General features: G+C 37.1%; 1 protein-coding gene across 4 annotated transcripts in view; it reads left to right on the forward strand.

Annotated features, from left to right (window-relative positions):
- SEL1L2 (SEL1L2 adaptor subunit of SYVN1 ubiquitin ligase) overlaps positions 1-25,356 on the forward strand; it is a 115,337-nt gene that overhangs the window by 74,144 nt on the left and 15,837 nt on the right. For 3 of the 4 annotated variants that reach the window (XM_082743690.1, XM_082743691.1, XM_082743693.1), the window contains exons 6-15: positions 6,652-6,705; positions 7,152-7,211; positions 7,302-7,383; positions 8,717-8,871; positions 9,565-9,621; positions 16,260-16,328; positions 17,247-17,324; positions 21,664-21,726; positions 22,293-22,380; positions 24,926-25,074. In XM_082743690.1, the coding sequence (XP_082599816.1) occupies positions 6,652-6,705; positions 7,152-7,211; positions 7,302-7,383; positions 8,717-8,871; positions 9,565-9,621; positions 16,260-16,328; positions 17,247-17,324; positions 21,664-21,726; positions 22,293-22,380; positions 24,926-25,074 (855 nt within the window). The remainder of the gene's footprint in view (positions 1-6,651; positions 6,706-7,151; positions 7,212-7,301; positions 7,384-8,716; positions 8,872-9,564; positions 9,622-16,259; positions 16,329-17,246; positions 17,325-21,663; positions 21,727-22,292; positions 22,381-24,925; positions 25,075-25,356) is intronic. The other variant, XM_082743692.1, reaches the window with a different exon arrangement.

Consider the following 25,356-nt stretch of genomic DNA (forward strand, 5'->3'; position numbering starts at 1 on the left):
TTGGTTAGGATTCTCTGAATTTCAAGTACAGAAAATACAACCAGTCTGGCTTAATCAAATTGCGATTTTTTTGCTCATTTAACTGTGACATTGTAGCTGCCTTTAGATCCTCTGAATCCAGAGACCAGAATTAAGACATCAAGACACACTTTCTCTTTGTCTCATTTCTTTGTATGATGGTTTTGAGTGGCTTGACCCCATGGAGGCAAAACAGTCACCAATGAACCTAGGTATATCCTTAGTCCTTAAATCTGGAAGTCTCTGTAAAAGAAGCCAGTTTCTTTCCCAACGATTTTAGCAAAAGTGTTGGGTTAGATCACAAGACCACCCTGAATCAATCACCGCATCCAGGAAAAGCATAGTAATCTGATTGATTGAGCCTGTGTCATGTGACCCTCTAGATTCAGAAAGCGGTGAGGTGCTGCATAGAACTGAATGAATCAGAATGGAAGGAAAATGGTTTTACAAAGAGAATCCAGGCAGACAAAACAACAACAATGAAAACCACATACCCTGACAACATCTACATGCAAGATTTTATATGGAAGATCATATCAAACAAAATTTAAAAGCAAAAAATTTACAGTTATTTTCAAAAAATTATCACAGAAAGAAAAAAAGTTAATTCACTTTAAAAAATAGAAATGATACTACATTCTTTGACTAGAAGCAGTAAAACTGAAAATTACTGATAAAAAGATAGCTTAAAATTCAGCTATAAAATTTCAATAAAAATTTTTTTAAATTTTTCAAGAGTCTCCTAATTTTTAGTAAATAGCAAAGATAAAATAGAAACTGAAATGACATATTAAAAACACAATGATGATAACACTACATATAAAAGTTAAGGAATGGCTAAAGCCACATGTAGAGGAAAATATACAGCTTTAAATGTTTTAATAAATAAGAAACCTAAATACATATCTCAAAAAACTAAAAGAAAAAAAGAAATAGCAAAAGAAACTAAACCTAGAAAATGTTAAGAGTATTTTAACAACTTTTTCAGGTAATTATAGATATTCTTCTTCGGTTCTACACTAAAGCTCAAAGTGATGACTTCTTAAAGATTATATACAGTGTGGAATCTGAAATTACATAATGACCTTTTTATATTCTGTTACATTAAAATCAACTGGTCTATCTTGTATTTTGAATGGAACTTTTTTTTAACCTAAACAGATTTTTTAACATCATGCATTGGTTATTTAGAAAATATCAGTTTACTAAGCTATGCAAGTCTTCCAAATTTTATACACTGCATTATACAATCTTGAAATCACATTTGTTAATACCACCATTGTGAAAATTCAAAGTGCTAGGCTGTCGAGCAGATTTTAAGGTATACATGATAGGAGGTATAAGTTTTCCAACATTCTGACTTTTGCTTAAAAGCTTGAATTTATCTTTGGTGACAGTACTTAATAGTTTTTATTGATGACAAGTTAACTGTCCATTTTCAAGAAAATGTCTGCCAGTCTAAATGAACATAGCTGAGCCATTGTTCCTTGAAGTAAAGATAGTGTTCCATGAAAAAAGTGGCTATTTCAGCTTGCAACTCAAACAAGAATTTCAAGCATTTCCTTGAAACAACCAACTTATTTCACTATTGGAAGTATTTTATGCCCTCTTTCCATATAAGAAGACATTTATTCAAGAGTTGAGACTTAACAAAAATAATGCTTTTATTGCTTCATCAAGGACATTGTTTTTTTTTTAATCAAGAACATTCTTAAGGGATACTATTATTTTTAGTTTTACTGTGAATGTGTGTACTGTGGTACAATAACAGGAGTGCCTGGGTGGCTCAGTCGTTAAGCTTCTTCCTTCAGCTAAGGCCATGATCCTGGGGCCCAGCATCTGGCTCCCTGCTCAGCGGGAAGCCTGCTTCTCTCCCTCTCCCACTCCCCCTGCATGTGTTCCCTCTCTAGCTCTCTGTCAAATAAATAAAATCTTAAAAAAAAAGGAATACAATAACAATATGAATGACAGTTTGGTGTACTTCCTTGATTCATGCTAATATGCCCGCAGTTTTGCTTACCTTTGCTTTGCATCATTAATGCAAATGTCAACATAATGAAAAATGCAATAATATATTTACATTATTATATAGTCCATTGAAAATCAAGGAACTAGAAAGTCTAAACTTAGGTCCATTAATATATGAAAAATTTTCATATTGTAACAAAGGAATTCCAAAAATAAGGAATGGGTTTTTAAAAAACTACTACATGTATTGTAGAGTGGTGTTAACCATATGTGCATCATTGCACAACATATCTCCAGAACTTTTTAATCTAACAAATCTGAAACTGTATACCCATTAAACAATTCTTTTTTTCTCCCTCTCCCTAGCCCTTAGCAACCTTCATTTTATTTTCTGTTTCTAAAAGTTTAGCTACTTTAGAGACCTTCTATAAGTGAACTCATGCAGTTTTTGTCTTTTTGTGACTGGCCCATTTCACCTAGTTTAATGTCCTGAAAGTTCATTCATGTTGTAGCATGTGTTTATATATATTTTTCTATTCTTTATTTTTTTTCTTTAATCTTTATGTCCTTCCTTCTACTAACTTTGGGCTTAATTTTTTCTTCTTTTTCTGTTTTTTTGAGATGTAATATTATGTTGTTGATTTGAGATCTTTCTTTAAGGTACACATGTATGTCTATAGACTTCCTCTTAGTACTGTTTTGGCTGCATCTCATAAGTTTTGTTATGTTGTATTTTAATTTTCATTTACCACAAGATATTTTCTAAATTTCTTTGTGATTTTTTCCTTGGTCCATTGATAGTTCAAGAGTATGATGCTTAATTTCCATATATTTGTGAATTTTTCCATTGTTCTTTTTGCTATTGATTTCTAGTTTCATTCCATTGTGTTCAGAGAAGATACTTAGTATAATTTTAATCTTCTTAAATGTATTAATACGTGTTTTGTGACTAACATATGGTCTATCCTGGAAAATGTTCTATGTGGTTTTTTTTTTAAGACTTTATTTATTTATTTGACAGACAGAGATCACAAGTAGACAGAGAGGCAGGCAGAGAGAGGAGAAAGCAGGCTTACTGCTGAGCAGAGAGCCCTATGCGGGGCTCGATCCCAGGACTCTGGGATCATGACCTGAGCTCAAGGCAGAGGTTTTAACCCACTGAGCCACCCAGGCACCCCAATATGTGTTCTTAAAAAGAATATGCTTTCTGCTATTGTTGGATGGAGTTTTCTATGTCTGTTAAGTCTATTTAGTCTATGGTGTTGTTTAATTCCTCTATTTCTTCATTGAGTTTCTGTCAGGCTGTTCTATCCATTACTGAAAATGGGTCATTAAAATCTCCTATTATTATTGTGTTACTATTTCTCCTTTCAGTTCTGTAAATGTTTGCTTTATGTGTTTGGGTGCTCTACCATTACATGTATATATGTTTATAATGGTTATATCTTCCTGGTGAATAGATCCTATTATCATATAACGCCATTCTTTGTCTCTTGAGACATTTTCTGACTTAAAGTCTATTTTTGTCCCATGTAATTATGGTCATCTCTTGCTCTTTTTGTTAAATTTGCATGGAATAATTTAAGCCTGTATGTATCCTTAGATCTAAAGTCTCTTGTGGACATCAGTTAGTTGGATGTGGTCTTTTTTTTTTTTTTAATCAGTTCAGTCATTCTGTCATTTAATCGGAAGGGTTTAATCCATTTATATTTAGAGTAATTACTGACTAAGAAAGACTTACTGTTGCCATTTTATTGATTGTTTTACTTGTCTTGTGGTTGTTTTGTTCCTCTTTTCCCCTCTTGGTCCCTTTTTAAATTATTTATGTATTTGTTATTTGATAGTGGCATGCTTTGATTCCTTTCTTATTTTCTTTTCTGCATCTTCTATACATATTTTCCTTGTAGTTACCACGGAAATTACGTAAAAGATCTTCTAGTTAAAACAATCTGTTTTAAACTGTTATCAACTTAACTGCAGTCACAACACTGTTTTCTTCCCTCATTTTATGTTCTCAGTGACCCAAATTATAACTTTTTATATTTTGTATCCATTAACATTTTTAGTTATAGCTATCTTTTATGCTTTATTCTTTTAAATTCTATACCAGAATTAAAAATTATTTTTGTACCACCATTACAATACTACAGGATTCTGTATTTGTCAATGTATTTATCTTTACCAGAGGGCTCAATATTTTTGTATATTTTTGTGCGGCTGTCTAGCATATTTTCTTTTTTTAACTTGAGGGACTTCTGTTAACAGTTTTTATAAGGTAGATCTAGTGGTGATGAGCCACCTCAGCTTTTGCTTATCTGAGAAGGCTTTTATTCTCCATCATTATTATAGGTCAGTTTTGCCAGATAAAGTATTCTTGTTTGACAGCTGTTTCATTTCAGCATTCTGGATATATTAAGTGCCAATTCCCCCTGGCTTGTAATGTTTCTGCTGAAATAGCTGCTCATAAACTTATGGGAGCTTTCTTTTGCATGATGAGTCTCTTTTCTCTTGCTACTTTGAAGACTGACTTTTAACAGTTTGATTACAGTCTGTCTTGCGGTGGGCTTCTTTGAATTCATCCTAGTTGAAGTTTATTGAACTTCTTGAATTTGATTACCCATTTCCTTCCTCAGATTTGGGAAATTTTCAGTCACTATTTCTTAAAATATGGTCTCTACCCTTTTTTCCTTCACTCTTCTTCTGTGGCTCTTATAATGTATATATTGGTCCAATTGATGGTTTCCCATAAGTCTCTTTGGATTTTTTTTTTCACTTTTCTTTATTCTTTTTGTTCCACTCTGTAATTTCAAATGACTGTGTTTGGGTTTATTAATTCTTTCTTGTGCTTGATTAAGTCTACTTTTGAATCCCTCTAGTGATTTTCAATTCAGTTATTGTGTTCTTCAGCTCCACAGTTTTTAAAAGGAGGCTTTCTTTCTTTCTCCCTTCCTTTCTTTCTTTCCTTTTTTCTTTCTTCTTCTATCTCTTTGTTGATACTCTCATTCTATTTATGCATCCTTTTCCTGATCTTGGTTCGTTGCTTATATGTGCTTTCTGTTTTTATTTTGAGCTATTTTGAATTTTTTGTATGGTAATTTCTACATCTCCATTTCTTTCAGCTTGAATTTTTTTCAATTTATTTTGTTTCTTTGATTGGCCCATATTTACCTGTTTCTTCATGTGCTTTGTAAGTTTTTGCCATGGGTATGCATTTGAAAATATAGCCACCTCTCCATCTTTACAGATTGGCTACATAGCCTTTCACCAATCAGCATAGTTAGAGATTCTGGGGGACTCTCAAATCATTTCTGGGATGTGAGTCTTCCCTGAGCTTGAGTTTGTAATTTCCCAGTTAGAGAGATTTTTTTTTTTTGTCTTTTTCAGGAGCTTATAGTCTTTTGCTTTCTTTAGTGTCTGTTTATGATACTACAGGTTCTCTGGTGTTATAGCAAGCTCCTAAATTCCCTTTTCTCCTCAGTGACCCTAAACATCTAAAGCATTCCAGTTCTGTCGGTTCTCCAAGTCAGATGTGATAGAAACCAGTCTTTTGAGCTGTTTCCCAAAAGCTAGAACATTGGGCCCCAATTCCAGTCTTTTCTTTCCCTTCCAAGGGAAAAGCTACAAGTTGGGCACTCTCTGCTGAGTGTGCCAAGTTTTCTGGCTTCTATCTGTGGTATACTACAAATTCTCCAGTGTTGCAACAAGTGGCTGAGCTCTCTTTTGTTCTCAGCAACCTCCTCCTCTGCTCTCGCCCCACCCCTACTCCTGCCCTAGAATCCAAATTATACTCATTCTTCATTAGTGCTCTGAGTCAGACAAGACAGAAATCAGCCCCATGGCTGTCCTTCCAAAAGCTGGACATTGAACCTAAGCTCCTCTCTTCCCTTTCCCTCCCAAGAGAAAAGCCCTGAACTGAACTTTTTCTCCTGATCACACTGAGCTGTGCTGGCTTAGGGTTAAATAAAATGGCTTTTCTTATATATTTCAATGGATTGCTCTTTCTCTGCATTGAGTTTCTCTGAGTTACTACTATTTCTTAACTGGTTCCTAAAGACTTTTTGGACAATATATTGTTGCTAAGTCAATGTCTCTATAGGGGAAAAAGATCTGAGGCTGCCTATTCCACCATCTTGCTATGTGGTCAGACTTTCACTTTAATTCAGTATAGTTCTTCCTGTTTGAATTTTTTTAATATCTATCATATTTTCTTTTTTTTTCTAATTTAAACTCCATTAGTCAACATATAGTACATCATTAGTTTTAGATGTAGTGTTCAATGATTATCATATTTTCTTTTAAAAATATGAAGGAAATATTCAAATTTAAATTCAAAAATATTGAAGGAAAAAAGTGTTTTCCATTACCAAAGAATGGAAAGCATATAAAAAGCATTGGTTTCTAATGTTTTATTATTATAGTTTGTGCTAAAGGTCAGTAAATGTTAGCCTTTTTTCACATGTATTGTACAAAACTCCTACTATTGCCTTTTCCAAATTCTTACAGCCTAAACAAAAGTGAAAAAAGGCATTTTGTCATAGGATAAGAAATAAACCAACAATACAAATTATTATAGAGCCAACATTGAAAATATCTTTAACCAATGTAAATAAGAATAATTATGAAGTAGATGGATTTATTTAGTTTTCCTTTTCTTTTGGGCTTTAGGCATTAGGATTTTTGTCTTCTTATGGAATAGGAATGGAATACAATCAAGCCAAGGTAAGGTCATTCTATTTTTTTCTGGAACAAAACAATTTTTTTTTTAAAAAGAGACCTATTGAAGTCTCCTCTTTAGGTAAAGGAGCTCACTTGAGAGTGGTGGTTAAAAGCACCAGCTCAATAGTCAGAAGTTTAAGGTTAAAATACCATCAGTTTCTTAATGTCCCATATTTCAGGTTTGCCAAGATAGATAGGGAATATCTACTTCATAGGTTTTCTGTGATAATTAAATGAAATATCATGTTCAGTGCCTTTTCAAAGACTCCAGAACTCACTAAGCCCTCCAAAAATGTCCGCCATTTTTACAGATTAAGAGGTCAAAATTTAGAATTTATTTTGGAGTAGTACAAGTTTCATTGCTAGGTTAAGAATAGAAAAGCAATGATTGGTTTGAGCGTCAAATCTAGATGGTGGATGTAGATATAGATTTTTTTTTTTAACTTTAGGCACTGATATATTACACCTTTGGAAGTGCTGGAGGAAGCATGATGTCCCAGATGATTTTGGTATGTAAATTAAACATTCTTGGGTCTAAATAGGTGCATTATAAATACAATACTGTCAGAATATTAAGAATATATATGCCTATGTTTTAGGGGTACAGATATTTGTCAGGAATCAATGTTCTACAGAATTGTGAAGTTGCCCTAAATCATTACAAGAAGGTGGCAGATTATAGTAAGTAATTCACATAATTTATTTTAAGATAAATAGACTTGCTGAGCAATTAGAAGAATAAATCAATGCCAGTTGGTATATTTATCAAAGTATTAAAAGTCTATGTTCTTAACATTTGTTATAATTCTTTTAATACAATGTAGAGTTTTCTAATTTTTTAATAGTTACTTTTCAAAGGCTTTTAAAGGATGTACTCATCTTTTATTTTTGTTAGAATACATCCCTATGTTCTTGTGCTGTACTTTCCTTCAACTGAGAATTTGAATAGAGCATCAATAAATATTAAACAATTTTTCTAATTCTAACACTTAGAATATGGGATGGTCTGTTAAAAATTCCCAAAGAAATTGACCTAAGATATATATGCTATCAATCTCTATCATTGCCCTTGAGAACAATCCGAGTAATCATTATTCTATTGCACTATCCTTTGTCTACAAAAAATAGAGCATGAGATTAATATATGTTTCTAGAACCATTTTCAAATTCATATGTAACATTTCATCTTACATACCACTGAATCAGGCTATATAATAGATTTTTTAAATAAAAGTCTTCCAATAAGTGAATAAGATAAGGTCCATATGGTTAATTTCTGTAGTCAGAATAGTATCTAAATACACATCTTTGGTATTATTAGGATCTGAGAAAGAAAAGAGAAAAATAACTGCTTTTTAATGTAACATGTTATACATAACAAGATCATTTCATATGCTTAATGAAATTGGAATTACTACATGTATTTCAATATATATTTTCAATATATTATATATTCAATATATTCATTTTCAATATATTGAAATTTCATATTAAATATGAAATATCCATATTCAATATATTTCAATATATATCTGGTATACATTAAAATACATATATTTCAAACTTCATACTCTGTTAGATTTATTTAAACATATTTATCTTTATATTTATTTTTAGAGTATTCATAAGTAATTAAGGAGCAATTATTATTCTTATATTGTCATTTTAATCTTGGAAAATGTTAGTGATAGTAGAGGTCAGTTGTCTGCTCCTAACATCTGTCTTCTTTCCTTGAGCCAGCTTGGCCAAGCTGTTCAGGAGGTTCTGATAAATGTTGATACAATTTTTGTAAGGATTGCAAAAAATAATGAGGTTTCTTGCACTTTTCTCAGAACCAAATAAATAAAAATCAGTAAATTTCTATCTCCTAAAGGTAGATGTCCTTTTTCTATTAGTAGACCAGATCTCTGCACAATTTAAGTAGAATCGGCCTAACAGTGTTTTCTCTAAGTTGACTGTTATCTCCTGCAACCTTGTATAGTCTGGCTATTCTCTGGTTTGTATCTGTTCACAGTTGCTGACAAATTGGAAAAAAGTGAAGGTATTCCAGTGGAAAAAGTGAGACTAACTGAGAGACCTGAAAATCTGAGTTCTAACAGTGAGATTTTGGATTGGGACATATACCAATACTATAAATTTTTGGCAGAAAGAGGAGATGTTCAGATACAAGTAATGTATACAAGCAAATCTGGATTTTTAGAACATGCCAATTACAAGGGGTTTGGTAGTCTGAGTCCTAAAAGCGTTAACAATGCTCCAATCCGAATGTGAACAAGACATCTGCTCCTCTTTTCTTGTTCCCTGCTACTTACAGCTTCTATAGCCTATGGGAGAGCCACCTGTCATAGTAATGGCAATTTTTCCTTTTGCATTTACTCCTAGAAATTTTACTTGTAAAAAAACTAGGTATTATGTTTAGGAAAAAAGCACCATCCTGTGTTGAGTTGAATATGAATAAACTCTTAACCAGCATTCAGAAGTGTTATGTCTTTGAGAATGGGAATGGGACAGCATTTGTGTGACATTTTGAGAGCTAAGAGTAAAGGCTGCTAGGCTTATGTTTCCAGGAGTTGCTGTATAGTAGCAGGCCAGCTTCCTGCCACTAAGGAAGCCAGATGCCCAGCATCAATCAATTACCCAATAAAAGATACAGCCTAGAATGTTTTCTTCTGCTTCTTTTTTAGACATGCCAACTGCATCAAACTGAAACAGTGTACTATAATAAAATCACCAAGTAAATTCATTTTTCACTTTTTTCACCCTTTTTATTCATTTATTTTTCAAATTGTGGTATAATTGACTTATTTTCTTCATTCAAATTAATACTATTACTAAATAATTTTCAAAATTTTTCATTTCTAGGTATCTCTTGGACAGTTACATCTAATTGGGAGAAAAGGTCTGGATCAGGATTACTATGTAAGTCAGTCTCAGGATTCAGTCATGTGGGGTAGGGAGGAGAGTGGTGACGGAGGATGGGGTGAGGGAAGCAAAGAGAGAGGAAGGGGGCATGGAAAAGTTGCTGGGGGAGAGCCCATTGCTACACCCTTGGTCAGATCAGCTTTCTAGCTTTTGAGGAAGAACAAAGTTCACTATAGGAAGTTCTTTTCCTACCTACCTCTAAATACTAAGGAGTAGAGGCATTTGGGTCCAGGGAGCATTTGGGTCCTGAAAGAGCATTTGGGTCCAGGGAGTTTCCATGTTCCCTTTGAACCTAGCCTCTTCCCTCCCTAACTGGGGTGAGGTGAAGTAGATACCCTCACCTGCCAGCCTTGGACACACCTATTCCCTAAAAGCCAGCTGTGGAGACTCCACCTGGGAGTTTCTTGCTAAGGGTCAGACTGTCTACAATATAATTAGAAGTATTATTAAACATCTTTATAAATTTGCCAAGCTCCTTTCAGTCATTTTGCTTAACCTTACCTTATCCTAGTGAGGTTAGAAGACTAATTAACAATTCAAATTTATAGTGGAGGAAAGAGCAAATAAGCCTAACCTATACAAGATCTCAGTAAGATACCAGAGCCAGGGGATAAGGTCTTGTCTAGAGTCTAACTATGGTTTCAAGGCCATAGATCTCCCCAGATATGAGGAAGTAACTGGGATTCTTTATAAAAGATGGTTTTCCAGTCTCTGTCATTTTATAGGAGCCACATGCTCACTGTCTCCAAGGAACAAATACCCTATTTCAACATAGTCCTAAAGGCTAAGCAATAGAAATAACTACTTTAATCAGGTGGTTACATAAAAGAATAATCTGTTGTTACTGTTCATTTCACTTTATATTGTTTTTATGAGTGTAACTTGTGTTTTATATGAGATAGAGTATACATTGGCTAAATGTCATAGCTAATTTCATAAAATGTGATAAAACAGGTAGCAATTGAAATAAGCACATGCATCTTAAGATAGCTCAACTGAAGGCCTTAAGATTTTATTAATCCTCATCATAACCAAGGTTCTAGCTTCTTTGATGGGACATTCTAGATTCACAATATTCCTCCTGTGTCATATTTCAGCCTGCAATGAGTTTCTCGTGTTAAATAACAGATGCATAAACTGGGCACAATTACCCGTTTTCCATAGCATGAAATTCTGTTGGGTATGAAGGCACCCAAACCTCAGCTGTAGGGAATACCCATCAATCTTTGCAGAGTACATAAAAGCGCTACAAAGCTAAATACTCCAGGGCAGCTCCAGCCATTATGAACACCAGATGGAAGCTGCCTCCAGAGGAGAATGAGGTATAATCCCAGGGCTGGCAGTGAAGGATTCTGGTGTTGTAGTGGCAACAGCCAGACACTTGGGCAACACCAAGGAGCCCAGTCAGGCTCTCCGATGGGCTCATTCATAGAGGGTTTATTATCTCTATCTTACAGATGAGGAGCTGATTCTGGAGGGATGAAGTAAATTGTTTAAAGTATCACAGCTGAGTAGCAATGTTGTTAAGAATCAGAATGTGAAACTTGGGCTTCAGCATTCTTCCATCAAAGCTTACTTCCTCTTAACCTGGGGGTTGTGGCAGTAGGGGGGATAGTATACAGCCTCTAAAATCTAGTTTCCTCATTTATAAAACAAAAAGAAGGAATGATGTAATTGGGTTTCTTTAGCTCTGACTTCCAAGTGGTCAGCTTGGGCTCCGTGCTTCCCATCCAGACGTTGCCAAAAGTCTGGTTTAATTCCAGAACCATCAGCGAGGTTCAACACATGCCAGGGGGTTGTCCTTCCAGCTTTCCTTAACCTAATAAACCCAAACCTGCATGGAGGGTTCCAGTCAAGATTTCAAACCTTAAGACTGATTATGTATGGGTTAGTTTAGGCTGCATCCTAAACCACTCCCCAAATTATATGGCTTAAAACAACCACCAGTTATTTAATTCATGATTTTACCAGGTCAGCAGTTTTGGCTGGGCTCAGGTGAGTAATTCTTCTGGTCCAGCCAGGCTCAACCAATCTTGACTAGACTTGTTCATGCATCTGTAGAGTATTGGCCAGGGTTGACTGGTTTGTGATGACCTCATCTATGAGTTCTCTCCATATGCTCCCTGCTTTCAGCCAGCTATGCCCATGCTTTTCACATGGCGGCCCAGGAATCTAAGAAGACAAACACAAAAGTCTCTTAAGGCCGAGAGGTGGAACTCACAAATCACTTCTACCACATTCTTCTGGCCAAAGCAATTTACAAGGCCAGCCAACATTGAAGGGACAGGAAAAAGGACTTCCCTTAATAGGCACAACTGCAAAGTATTTTGGTCATTGCACCTTCCCACAGCTTAGCTGTACCAGGATCAACTTGAAGTGTCATGGGAGTGAGAGAAATTAAAAGGATAAACCCAATTTCTAAAAGGCTGTTACTATAGCTCTTCCCATGGCTGGCCTCTCATCTTCCAAGACTTACCTCCTTAGAGAGGACTTTCTTGATCAACTCTACTCTCCACCACTTATCCTATCACAGTTTTTGTTTTCCTTTTCCCATATCACCCCCTGAATTATATTGATCTTGTTTACTATCTTCCAACAGTGGAATGTAAGCTCTTGTCTGTCTTGCTCATTCCTATGTATCCTATACTCTGATAGTACATATTAGGTACTTGGTATTTTGTGAATGAATGAATGATAGCATTGTAAACATTATATGTTGGTCCTCAGTCTGAGAACTACCACTTGAGCCAGTATGCTAATGCTTCAATCCACCGAAGAAAATTATTAATGTAATTGTAAGTAATTATTCTTTATAATTATAATTTTATAATATTACAATTATAATTTTATAATTATTACAATTATTTATAATTGTAAGTAATGCCCAGTTTACTGCCCAACAAAGTATTAAAATACCAGGAAATAACTAGTTGGCTTTTTTTCCCCTCCTCACTGTTTGATTAAATTAATTTCTCTCCTGAGTTGTCACTATAGGCAACATTTTCACCTCTCGCTCCCCCACTACCAAATTCTTAATTACTGAAAAATATTGTGTATGCAATCCTTGATTACATTATCTTAAATTTCTACACATACATTTTAATGTAATTTGCATTCCTAAATTTATACAGGCTCAGAGTGAATTGGATTAGGAAACTGGGTATTTGGGTGCATATTATTAAAGTGGATATGGCATAATTAAATTAAACCTAGCAGAGGCATAATATCAGATATGTAAAGGCAACTGCTTTGTCTACTCTAACACCCATTAAAAAGACAAGAGCTAATATCATCTCTTTTCAGGTTGATTTACATATTTTGAGATAAAAAAAAAGTATTCATAAATTTATTTTTAATAATACATTTTCTTGGCATTTCATTCTAGAGGAAATATTACAAACTGATTAAACCTAGGAATTTTCTTGAACCAATGAAAAATTATGTTTGTTGTAAGAACATATGTGTTTAAATAATAAAATTTCACTTCACATAATGCCTGGGACATACTATATTTCATCTTATCTAAGATTCCATCAATTATAAGACACTTTATATTCTACTGAGAAAGAAAAACATTGCCAATATAAATTATATGATGCCATTGATAGTAAGAAGTGTCCTGATTAAGTGTGTGTGGGGGTTACATCCTAGAGTCAGTAAAACACGACAGTAGGTACTCAGTAAGTATTTGAAGGAAAGATGGATGTGTCTTAGTCTGTTTTAGCTGCTGTAACAAAAATACCATAGTCTGGGTATCTGATAAACAACAGAAACTTATTTCTCACATTTTGGAGGCTAGAAGTTTGAGATCAGAGTGCCAGCATGGTTGGATAGGGCCCTCTTCTAATTTATGGACTTCTCATTGTATCCTCATGTAACATAAAGAAAGAGCTAGCTCTCTAAGGCCTCTTTTATAAAGGCACTAATCCCATTCATGAAGGCTTGGTGCCGGTCACCTTCCAAAGGCCCACCTCCTAATACCATCACCTTGGGTATCAGGCCTTCAAAAATTTGAATTTTGAAAGCACACAAATATCCAGACCACAGTAGATGGATGGATGGATGGATAAGTAGACACATGGATGGGTAGATGAAGGATTGATGGATTGATGGATAGATGGATACTTAACTGTTTCAGAGCAAGGACTCATCAAATTAGATTGCATGATACTTTTAACTTTAACATAGTGTTTAGTAAATGTTCATACAATTAAAGCAATAACACTAAAGGCAGGTTCATTTAAAGACAAGTAAAAGAGAACTGAAATGCTAAGTAAACCATGAGAGTAGAAGGGTGTAAAAGGAGAAATTAGAGAAAGCATCAATTCCTTTGGTCTTTGGGATCATTATATTGAAAGATGGGGAAAACTCTGGGGTTCTTATTTTCTTCTGATTCTTATTTGCTTGTTTTCTTTCAACAGTTTTATATATATATATATATAAAGCCATATATATATGGCTTCTCAGAGTGACAATTTTTTCCCAGAATTTTCTATTGCCAAATATTTTGAGAACCAAATTCTGAAACTGGACAGTGGAAATTATTTCACAGATCATAGTATGAAAGTTATAAAGGACTATAAAGCTTAAAATCCAGTCCTCTTGTTTTGGAGATTTATAAATTTACCCTTTCATACACTCCCTCATGCATTCATTCCAGAAATATTTCCCAAGTGCCTCATATACAGTAGACTCTGTGCTAAGTTCAGACAGTTAAATCTATGGGTCCGTGCCATGATAGTCACCTACATGTGTATTTGTGTCTTGGCTCAGTGGAGGCATTCGTAAGAAATACCTTTATTTTCTGTGTTAATGGGGTCTGATAAATGTGATTAGTAAATCATGCATTTGATTTATTTACTGGTAGGTGATTGATAAATCATACATTGCTACAATTTCCCCCTATCCAACTGACGCTTAGGTTATTCCCAGACATTTTGGACAGTATTTGTTGTTTCAAGATTCCCTTATGCTCATAAATTTCCAATGGCTTCCTTTTTCTATCATATAAAAGAGAAGTCTTAGCCTAGTATTCAGAATTGTTATAATAAGGCCCCATCATATTCTTGCAAGTCCTAACTTGTAGATATTCTGCTTCAACCATACTGAAGTAATTACTATTTCCTAGACATATGTTGGACATTTCTATCTCTATTCTTTGTTCATATTATTCCTCCAGCCTATGATGCCCTCTGCACTGGTGAATCCTGTCCATCTTTTATAAGACCTTTGCCCTTTGAGTCCTCTTTCTTGACAATGTGAAGGCAGAGTACTAAGTGCATGGAAATTAAAATCATGCTACTAATGTGACTCTGGTACCCGCTGCTTGACTTTGAGTGTCACAAAATTGGCTCAAATATTAATAGTACCTTCCTTCTAGTGATGTTATGAAGATTAGGTAAGACAAAGCTTGTAAAACACATATGCATAATTCTGTTATTCCATACCTCTTTCATTCTTTTTGGGGTTCCTTTTATTCCAACTATCACTTACTGTCATTACTACTTGCATATATACCTTTCTTTTCGGCAGTATTGGTAGGGAAAAAATATAGGAATGGGTTTTTTTTATTCCTCTGTGACTCACCTATAATAACAAGCTACCATAGACCATAAACCATATACATGCCATATACCTAGCACTTTCAATCAAGTTTCTGAAAAAATAAATGAAGACTAGGAGAGATGGATGGATGCATGCGTGTATGGTGTAGTGAGATGCAGCACTGGTGGCATTTATATTTAGTTGGGTCCACAAAGCAGACTGACTTTAATAACAAGGGTGTGGCTCCCAAATAAATTGGCAATATTTCTGGAGTAAATTTACATATAAAAGGACTACTCATGTTTCTTCCTTAAACCTCCTCTTCTCTTTGAGAAGGAGCAGATCCTTGCCCGTCAACCTAGTCAAAGCTTTTTATAGAGCAGAAGAGTTTTGTCCTAAAAAGACACTTCAGAGAGTGTCTTCATTTCTTATTCCTGCAGCGGATTTCTGTTAATGCTTCACGTGGTTTCTGAGAATTTCTGAAGGGTCACAATGAGGCCTAGGGAATAGGGTAACAAGGGTCAGGTCGGCCCTTATATGTGCTAAACTGAGCATTTCATTTAATGTGCTAACCTAAAGAGAAGCAGAGGCTGGCTGGTGTCCTTTGTTTTTGATTTAGACAGAATCAGGCTGAAGTTTACCTCTGTAAAAAGACCTGGTCTCAGCAGGCGGCCAGGTGTGCCTTGTTTCACTCACTCTGCCTTAGAAACATTAGGAAGCTACATATCAAATTCTACCAAATTATACAAACTGTCTAATAAAATAAGTACATAGTATCAACATCAAGGCATACTTTTTCAAAATAATAGACTATATGGTTGTAGAGCTGGGATCCATCTGTCCTCCACAAAGCCACATGCCCATCATGCCTTTCCACATGCAAGAAACAAGCCCTCACATTTTAAAATTATTTTTAAAATAAACTCTTCAGGTTTGGTTTGAAATAGCATTTGAAATAGTGCCTTAAAAAGTGTAGGCATTTCATAGACTTTTAAAAAAAATGCATGTTAAATGAAATAAAGTTTGGTTTGAAAAGACATTTCATAGGATATGTATGTGACTATCAATAATACTGTACCTTTTCTCTCCAGAAAGCGTTATACTACTTCTTAAAGGCAGCAAAGGCTGGGAGTGCAAATGCCATGGCATTTATAGGAAAGGTACATGCTTCATCTTGATTGGTATTTTTTCATTTCTTAAAAGTCTTAACAAACTAATGGTACTAGTGAACTGAACCCAGTATAGCATGACAGATGTCTTTCATGGGAAGCAGCTGACCAAGGCATTCCATTCCAGATTGAGCATAGTATACTTGAGATGACCACTGGAGAAAAAGCCCCATACAACAGCAGCCTCTATCTGGGGCACCAAAGGTAGCCTTGAAATTGACCTGGCCCAGGCTCCTGGGCTGAGTGTAGTTCAGAGACCCCTACCACCCCCATGACCCTCTGCTCTGCCATGTAACAAGACATCTGGGTCCGTTGAGCATCTAACTAGTATAGGCTTCCACCCAATGAGGTGCCTCCTTCCTACACCGTGGGAATGAGAACCAGCTCTAGGCTGACCAAAATCCATCCTTGGGCCCCTATCAAGGGAGGATCCTCCTCAGATGCTGAGCAAGTTTTGTGGACAATTCCTCTAAAGAGGCACAGTTTTGTTTTTCCCTCTCCTTCAAAGACCACTGACTCCCCCAAGTGCTGCCCTTGGCTCCCTGCGGCCAATTTGCATTAGTAACCATGGGGACAAATGCGCCACTTTCCAAAGCACTACAAACAACTTGAGATGAAAGGAAATGTGAGAAAACACCAACAGGGTCCATTTCTTTGCCCTCCAGCAAGGTCACTCCAGAATGTATGTAAGAGATTATTTCTTTAGTTTTTTCCTTTCTTAAAATTGAGGTGAAATTCAAATAACATAAAATTCACCATAGTCTATCATTCAGTGGCATTTACTACATTCACAATGTTGTGCAGCCATCACATCTATATAGCTCCAAAACATTTTTTAATCACCCGCAGATTCCATAGTTTATTACATGCTCTTTTTGTTTGGTTGGTTTGTTTTGTTTTGTTTTTTAGATGTATTTAGAAGGGAATGCTGCAGCACCACAAAATAATGCTACTGCCTTCAAATACTTTTCCATGGCAGCCAGTAAGGTATGTCTTCAGCCCATTTTTTAAGTACAGAAAAACATCTGGCTTTTGTTACATGCAGTTTGATGTCCAAGAGTTGATTCCAAAGCTTCGTGTTCAGCTAATGAGCCTGGGAGTTTTGTGTCCTGGAGAAGAAGAATATCATTGACAATAAAATATGGCATTGGGATAGGGGGAGAAGTCGCTTGTCTTCTTGGTAAATAAAGAATGGTAGTGACATATGCTGTTCTAGCAGGAGGCCAGACAAATCTCAGTTTTCCCTCCCCTGTGCAGCAGGTGAGGCCATCTAGCCCAGGAAATGGGAAATAAAAAGGACAAGGACAGAGGAAGGGAAAACTCAGAGAATGTCTGCAGTAAGTTCAGGACAAAAACAAATAAGAAAGGCCCAGTTTTTTCCAGTTCGATCTCTGCCAGAGGCCAGTATCTCCCCTGGCCCAAAAGGAAATCAGACAGGGACCAGGACAAGATGGTTGAGAGCATGGCTCTGGGGGCTGAATCCATGGTTTAAATGCCAGCCCTGCAGCATACTGCCTGTGTGACCATGGGCAAGTTACTTAACCTCTCTGTGCCTCGATTTCCCCATCTGTAAAATGGGCATATAAGTTTGCCTCATATCGTTGTTGCCAGGATTTAATGGGTTAATATTTATGGGCCTCATCTTGCAAAGTCCTGAAAGCAGTGCCTAGCTTACAGTAGACACGGTGTGTCAGCCATTATCTTTTGCAGTTTGGGGCCAGTGAGGTGGCGTGAACTTCAAAGCATATCCAAGGGAGAACTGATTGGACCTTGAGGGAATATAAAAAATGGAATAACATGGCTCCTGCCATGAAAATTTTCGTCTTGATTCCTGGGCTCAGTGAGCCTGGCATCCGTCTGATAAAACTTAGCAGACTACTCTGAATGCCTTCAGTGCATTAAGAACATCCTCATTGCAACACCCATCAGCCTAATGCTGGGGAATGGCCCTGATAAACTTCCTAACCCTGCACAGTAGGAAGCACTGTGCAGTCTTACAACCCCATACTGCAACACTGGGAGTAAAGATGTGCTCAAATCGGGGAATATTTTCAACTGCTCTCAGCGTTTAAAAGCCCACACGCTGCTTTAGGAGCCTATTTATAAATGACTAGCACCTCCGAGCTGCTGCTATTGTGGTGTAAATTACTGAGAAGGCTGGTACTCGGCTCCTCTCCCTTGTAATTTGTATGAAATTTTTGCTCAGCAGGCTAGTTATCTGGAGTACCATTAGATTAGGATGACAAGGGAAAGCAGACTGAAAAAGAGGTGGGCTAATGTAACAGGAAGGTCTCTTATAATCTGGCAAATAATGCTGAATTTGTCAGCCCAAAGGAATAATGCCAGGAAGCTGGGTGTGTAAATTAACCCAGCTCCCAGACTATTCAGGGCTGTGTAACCAGCAGGAATCTGAGCTACTTGTGTTCTAAACCTGAGCTACCTTTCTTTACAGAGAAAATCTGAAATTATCTTTATGGTAATTATTCTGAATGGCATCAGGGGGACATGACCATATATTCCTTTATCATCACCTGGATGGTTTATTAGATTTCTCACTTGGGGTCACTACCAAAGTAAAGGGTTTCTATCTTCTACTCTGCATATCCGTACAAATACACACATAAATGCATCTTTTTAAATTTGTTTTTAAGGCATATCAGTACCAGGATGCAAAACTACAGTCTTTATGTTTACTCAGAAACATGAGCAGTTATCCTGTCAGGTCCATATTTGACCATATGCTTCTACTTTTCTCTTTAAAAAAGAAAAAGATTTTATTTATTTATTTGTCAGATAGAGAGAGTACAAGCAAGGGGAGTGGCAGCCAAAGGGAGAGGCAGGCCCCAAGCCTCATGAGGGTCCATCCAGGACCCTGGGATCATGACCTGAGCTGAAGGCAGACACCTAATGGACTGAGCCACCCAGGCGTCGCCTTCTGCTTTTCTCTTTCACACCTCTGAACACATCAGGCCCATCCTCATCTCCACACTTTTGTCATCTTCCTTCCTTCCCCAAACTTCCCATTCTGAATCCCACTCATCCTCCAGAAAAGAGCTCAATCCTCTCTCCTTCTGCAAACCCACCTCTACCCACCTTGGTTCATATAATTTTCCCTTTCCTGCACTTGCCCCACATTCAATCTCTGTACTGCTGGAACTTCAATGCTTCCACCTTGTGCCTTCTCTCCTAGTGTCTGGAGACCATGTCTCCTCAACTAGGAGGATAGTAGTCTTAGTACATAGTAGAGGTTCATCAAATACTTGACAAATAAGTGACCATCTGCTCTCTCAGTTCATGTCCATTAATCTAAGCAAGAGCACTGAGCCCTAAAGTGGAAATTATATATGGGGGGATTGCCTATACATATGCTTCGTTTGGCCCAGAAGGTGTTTCAGAAATCAGGCAATCTCACATGGTGACAGATGGTAGTAGCTACACTTGTGGTGAGCACAGCATAATGCATACAGAGTTGTCAAATCACTATCCTATACACCTGAAACTAATGGAACACCATGTGTCAACTATACTGAAGTAACAAAGATTAGGAAATCTCATATAAAAGTCTGGACATCCAGCTTTCCTTGGAAAATGGAAAGAGCTGACCCTATGAGGCTGCTGTTCCATGTCACGCCGGTGGGCTGGAGCAGAAAGCAGAGGGGCTGCCACTGCCTTTAGACAGGGCAGGAACTCTCTCCTTTTCCTCAGTGCCTGTCACTCTGTCACCCATCAGTGTACTTCATTGTACTTCTTACATTACCTTAATGGTTCCTGGAGGTATATCTGAGTTGGCTACTCCTGACCTGAAAGTTACAAATAAGCCCTCTAGGTCCTTAAACAGTCGGTGAGTCCAAAGTCAGAACCCATCCCCTATTTCCTCCCTTCCTCCTCCCCTCTTCTCATTTCCCTTCCCTTCCATTTTTCTCAACACCTAAAATGAGGATAGTTGGAAGACAGACCCACTAGACTTAACCACAACCATCACAGCAGGCCTTACTCTCTCCAGACCAGACTATCCCAAGCACCCTAGGACCACAGGTAGATGTAGGCAGGGGACAAGAGGGAAGAAGAGATCTGTTGTGTTACATCTCTTTTAAATACAGCTGGACCATCCTTAAGAATTCTTACAATAGCTTGCCCTTTGATATGCAGAAGCTCAAACTTTGGAGTTTTGAAATTATTTTTCAACTATGCCTTTTCTAGTGATGTGCTATTCTTGTGTCACTGAGAGGTACTCTGGTTGCATCCACAATAACTCCATTTAGGAGGTAAGAAGAAATCTGGAGAACCTTTAACCAAAATTTGAGTTCCTGAGGAAATGCTGTAAGTCTGTAAAGCAAACCTACAAATCTGCTGAATGACAGCCAAGTGGCCAAATGTGCCTCCTCATTCAGTCACAAAAGGGTGAAATGCATGATGGGAGACAAAAAGAAAAGTGAGTTTCCTGGTTAGGGAAGTCACTTTTAAGGTTCACTCTTTATCCTGGATTGATATGCTAAATACCAATATTTTTAAACATGTGTTAAATGCTAAAACATGCTAAAAACGCCCTTCTGTAGACTCTTTAGAATACTAATTAGGAAAAAAAAGGTAATTAATTTAGCATCAAGTGGAAAAGAAGATATTGATGATGTTATAAGCAGACAAATTTGAATAAAGAAGCATATACCAATGATTGAAATTCACAGACTCTCTAAAATGTTATTTGGCCATTTATATCAACCTCCTTTGACCAAAGCAGGTAACAAGTGTCTGGATAGACTTTTCCCTTCTGGAAAAGCTCCTACACATCCTTCAAAGCCAAGTTCAAATGTCAACCACCTTTAACAACTCAATCCTCTCAGTCCCTAGCCTCATCTAGGCAGTTGAGTATCCCTCTTCTAGGTGTCCACAGCATTTCTGAATCTGATTCTACTATGGGACTTACCACATTTTACATGGCTATTTAGGAGGCACTATAGTTGATTGGAGCCCACAAGCCTGGGAACTCTCTGAGGCAGGGATCATTGTTCATCTTTCAACTTTCACCTCCTACCCCAGTCCAACACCTATTACAGAGTCATACACAAAGCAAGCACAAAATAAATGAAGGATGAAAGAATGGAAAAAAGAGTTGACTTTTGTTTCCCTCTTTTCTAGTCAAACGGGGTTATGAAGGTTTGAAAGGAGAAACTAGAGAGAGACAGAATAACTTACAAACTGCCTGATTAACTTGCCTTGATTTAATCCCTTATTGGGTACATTTTAAATATTTGAAGTGACTTTTTTCATAATTTTTCTTATCATGAATTGTTCTGGGACTTTACTTGGATTTTTAAAACTGTTCCAGGGCAATGCAATTGGTCTTCATGGGCTCGGTCTTCTTTACTTTTATGGGAAAGGAGTTCCTGTGGTAAGTTAAATAATTTCTCTCTCTTTTCAATGTATTTCTAGCAATTTATAAGGTAAAATTCATAATCGTTGACTAACTTAAAGGAATTAGTCTCTAATACCTTGTTTGCCAAACTATCATATTTGACATTAGAAAATAATTCAGTGGAATATTCGCCAAAAGAGACATAAAACAAATTTGTGACAAGAATAACAACCCTAATTATATCTTAGAATTATAGATTCTAAGTAACCTTAGAAATCAAACAACCCCTGAGGATTTTTTCTGATAGAGAACTTTAGTTTCTTAGTGTAACCTCTGTCTTTTGAGTGACCCTCCCCCAATATCTAACAAAACCTATTGCCAGGGTAGGAAAAGGCATATAATTTACAGTGAAAATGAGATAATTATTTCCTAATGGAATCTAACATAATAATGAAATAAAATGCATAACTCTTCTGATACTATTTTAATTAGCCTAAATCACATAAAGCTCTACCTATCCTTTTTTTTTTTTAAGTGGAAGGCAATTGTTACCATGGAGTTATACATACACCTTTGAGTAATAGAATGTAATTATCTTGCAGAATTATGCTGAAGCACTTAAATACTTTCAGAAAGCTGCAGAGAAAGGATGGCCCAATGCACAGTTTCAATTAGGCTTCATGTACTACTGTAAGTGCTACAAATATGGCTGCTGTACCAAGAATGACAAATGCATTATTATTTCTACTCCATTTTTTTTTTTACAAAGATAAAATTGTTGGAGTGATTGATTTAGATAGAATACTGAGGCAGCATTATGAGGATGCATTTGAAGACTTAAAGAAAGGACACCCATTGAGAGAGGAGGCAAGGAGGTATAATGAGGAAAATCACTTTTGGAAAGGTTGAGTTTGAGGTGCCTTGTGATAGCAAATGTGCATACTCAAAAGCAAGTATGCAACTCACCAGAAGGGTCAGAGTTGGAGAGAGGATTTGGGAGGCATCAACGTAGAGGAGTTAGTTAAAAATAGCTGAGAGTGCAAAAAGAAAAGAAAGAGCATGAGAAGAACAGTGAGCCATGGTCAGAAATCTGGTGGTCCTCAGTACTGTATTGAAAAGATAGGCAGAGAAAGAATAGTCATGAAAAGACTGAAAAGACATGGTCAGAGAAATAGAAAGGAAAAGTGATCTTAAGGAAGCCATAGCATGGTACTTTCAAGAAAGAATAAATGAATGGGCCTCCCTGTGAAATGCAATGAGAAGCCTGCTTCTTCAAAACAAAAACAAAATGAAAAGAAAGAAAAGAAAAAAGAAAAGGCTAAGAATCAATGGGACTTTTCAATATAGAGAATATTTGTGTGGTCATTGGACTGGTTGGGGCAGAAGCCAGATATGATGGAATGAGGTATGAATGGAAGGTGAGAAAGTAGTTGGATAAAAATATTCTTGAAACTTGTGTGCCTTTAAATGGAAGAAAAGAAATGGAACAGTGGCATGAAGGGGATCAAGAACCAGGAGGGAGTTCTTTTTAAGGTGATGAGAGACCTGGGTATAATTTTTGGCGAAAAAGAGCCAGCCAATGGAGATGGTTAATGTATCTTGGGAGTGATGTGATAATTGATGAAGAGATTCTAGAAAAAGTTGAGTGGTATTAGGATCTGAATGCACCCAGGTAAGTAGAGGCCTTCTTAGTTTCAATAAAGAGGAGGGATTTCTCACCCTCAAAGATTGGAGAGTTGGGGGAAAGGATGGTGCACATATAAATCTGGAGAGAGGGAGAGAGAGGCAAGTGAGAAAAGACAATGTAAGAATTTCCTTGGGTGCCTGGGTGACTCAATCTGTTTGACTTTGGTTTAGGTTATGATCCCAGAGTCCTGGGATCAAGGCCCACGTGGGGCTCCCTGCTCAGCCAGGAGTCTGCTTCTTCCTCTCCCTCTCCCTCTGCCCCTCCTCCCTGCTCATGCTCACTCTCCTTCTCTCTCACACACAAATAAATAAATAAAATATTTTTTTAAAAAGAGAATTTCCTCAATGAACTAGGCACCACCAAGTTCTCTTCTGAGAACAAAGGCAAAGTGATTGGGGTAGGAGGTCTCAGAAAGCCATGAAAGTTTGTTATACTCTGTGGGGATTGAGAGAGGGAGTGCCCAAAATGAGTACCAAGAGATCTGAACATACCCGAGTATCTCCACTAAGTCCTTCATTTCAGAGGCAGGGCTAGAGCAGCAGGAGTTTGCATCATCAGCAGGCATTTTCCACAGTAGCCCAGGATGATGGCCTGTTTTATATTATTTTGGGGGTTGCCAAAATGGCCTTGTTCTTCCAGGTCCCAGGCCGAGGATCTCTCAGATTCCTCCACTTTCTAGAATAAGAGTAATAGCAATGGCTAATATTTATTAAGTCTTTATGTGTGTCTACTCATTTGGTCTTCTCAACATGTCTAGGGGGTATCCTACAGTTTATAGATGAGCAAACTGAGGCACATCACAGGTCCAACAGCTTGCCCAAGATCACATGGTTAGTGGAGCTGGCATTCAAACGCAAGTGATTTGCCTCCAGAGTCTTTGCTCTTAGTGGCACTGCTTCTAAAGGTTATGAAATGTAGAGAGCTGGAAGACAAGTTAAGGACCGCCTAGTGAAAGCCTCTCCTTTTACAAATGAAGTTCCTAGAGGGTGCCCAATTCACAAAGGGTAACGAGAGAGCCAGGACAAGCTGCTAAGAGCATGCTGATTTTCCACCCTCGCCCTAAATGCTTCTCCTTGCTCCAAGTATGAGTTCAGTCTGAGCAGGGCCTCCTGGAACTGGGATTCACCTGCTTCAAACTCTGTAGTTATGACTGGGAGAAGCTCTACTGGTCTCCTGATGTGGAAAGACAAGAAGGGTGAGCCACGTCCTATGTCCTCGGTCCTCAGAGACCACCTTCTGGTCTCCTTTTCACTAACTTTAGGTATGCCGAATTGAGGAGATATTCTCATGAGACTTAAGAGTCTTTCTTCTTCAGGTCTCTGAATGGGTCAAGAACATAAATTTCCACATTCTTACTTATAAGCAAACTTAACTTCTTTCCCCTCCACATAGTGGATTATAACAGCTTGACTTTTGGTTGGCTTTTCTCATTCTATTTAAAATAATAGGCATCATGTGACCATTATACCCATAGATTATAATGCAAAAAAAGATAATAATAATAAATAAAACAAACAAGGGGTGGCTCAAAACAATTTTAATTTTCAGCTGGCTCTGGAGTATGGAAGGATTATAAACTTGCCTTCAAATATTTTTACTTGGCATCTCAGAGTGGGCAGCCCCTTGCCATTTATTACCTGGCCGAGATGTACGCGACAGGAACGGGAGTGTTAAGATCGTGCAGAACTGCTGTGGAGGTAAATAATGGCATGTGTTTAAAGCGTTTTTCATTTATCACAGAGAGGAGGGGATACTGTCCTTCAGTTGTTGGTGCCTTTGATTTTATAGATACTATGTCTTCCTGTTGAGAGTGTGAACACGGGTATTGGCCAGGCAGAAAAGCTGTGATGTAACTCGGGCTGGGACAGGAAGAGGAGAAATGATCCCTCCTCTCTTGCTTTTGGCTTTTCATCAGGTTTTAAAGCTCATCTCAGAATTCAGTTAAGGAGCTCTGCCTCAGCCTTCATTCAAATGGCCAG

The sequence above is a fragment of the Mustela nivalis genome, assembly GCF_964662115.1.
Source record: "Mustela nivalis genome assembly, chromosome: 8".
Classification (NCBI taxonomy): domain Eukaryota; kingdom Metazoa; phylum Chordata; class Mammalia; order Carnivora; family Mustelidae; genus Mustela; species Mustela nivalis.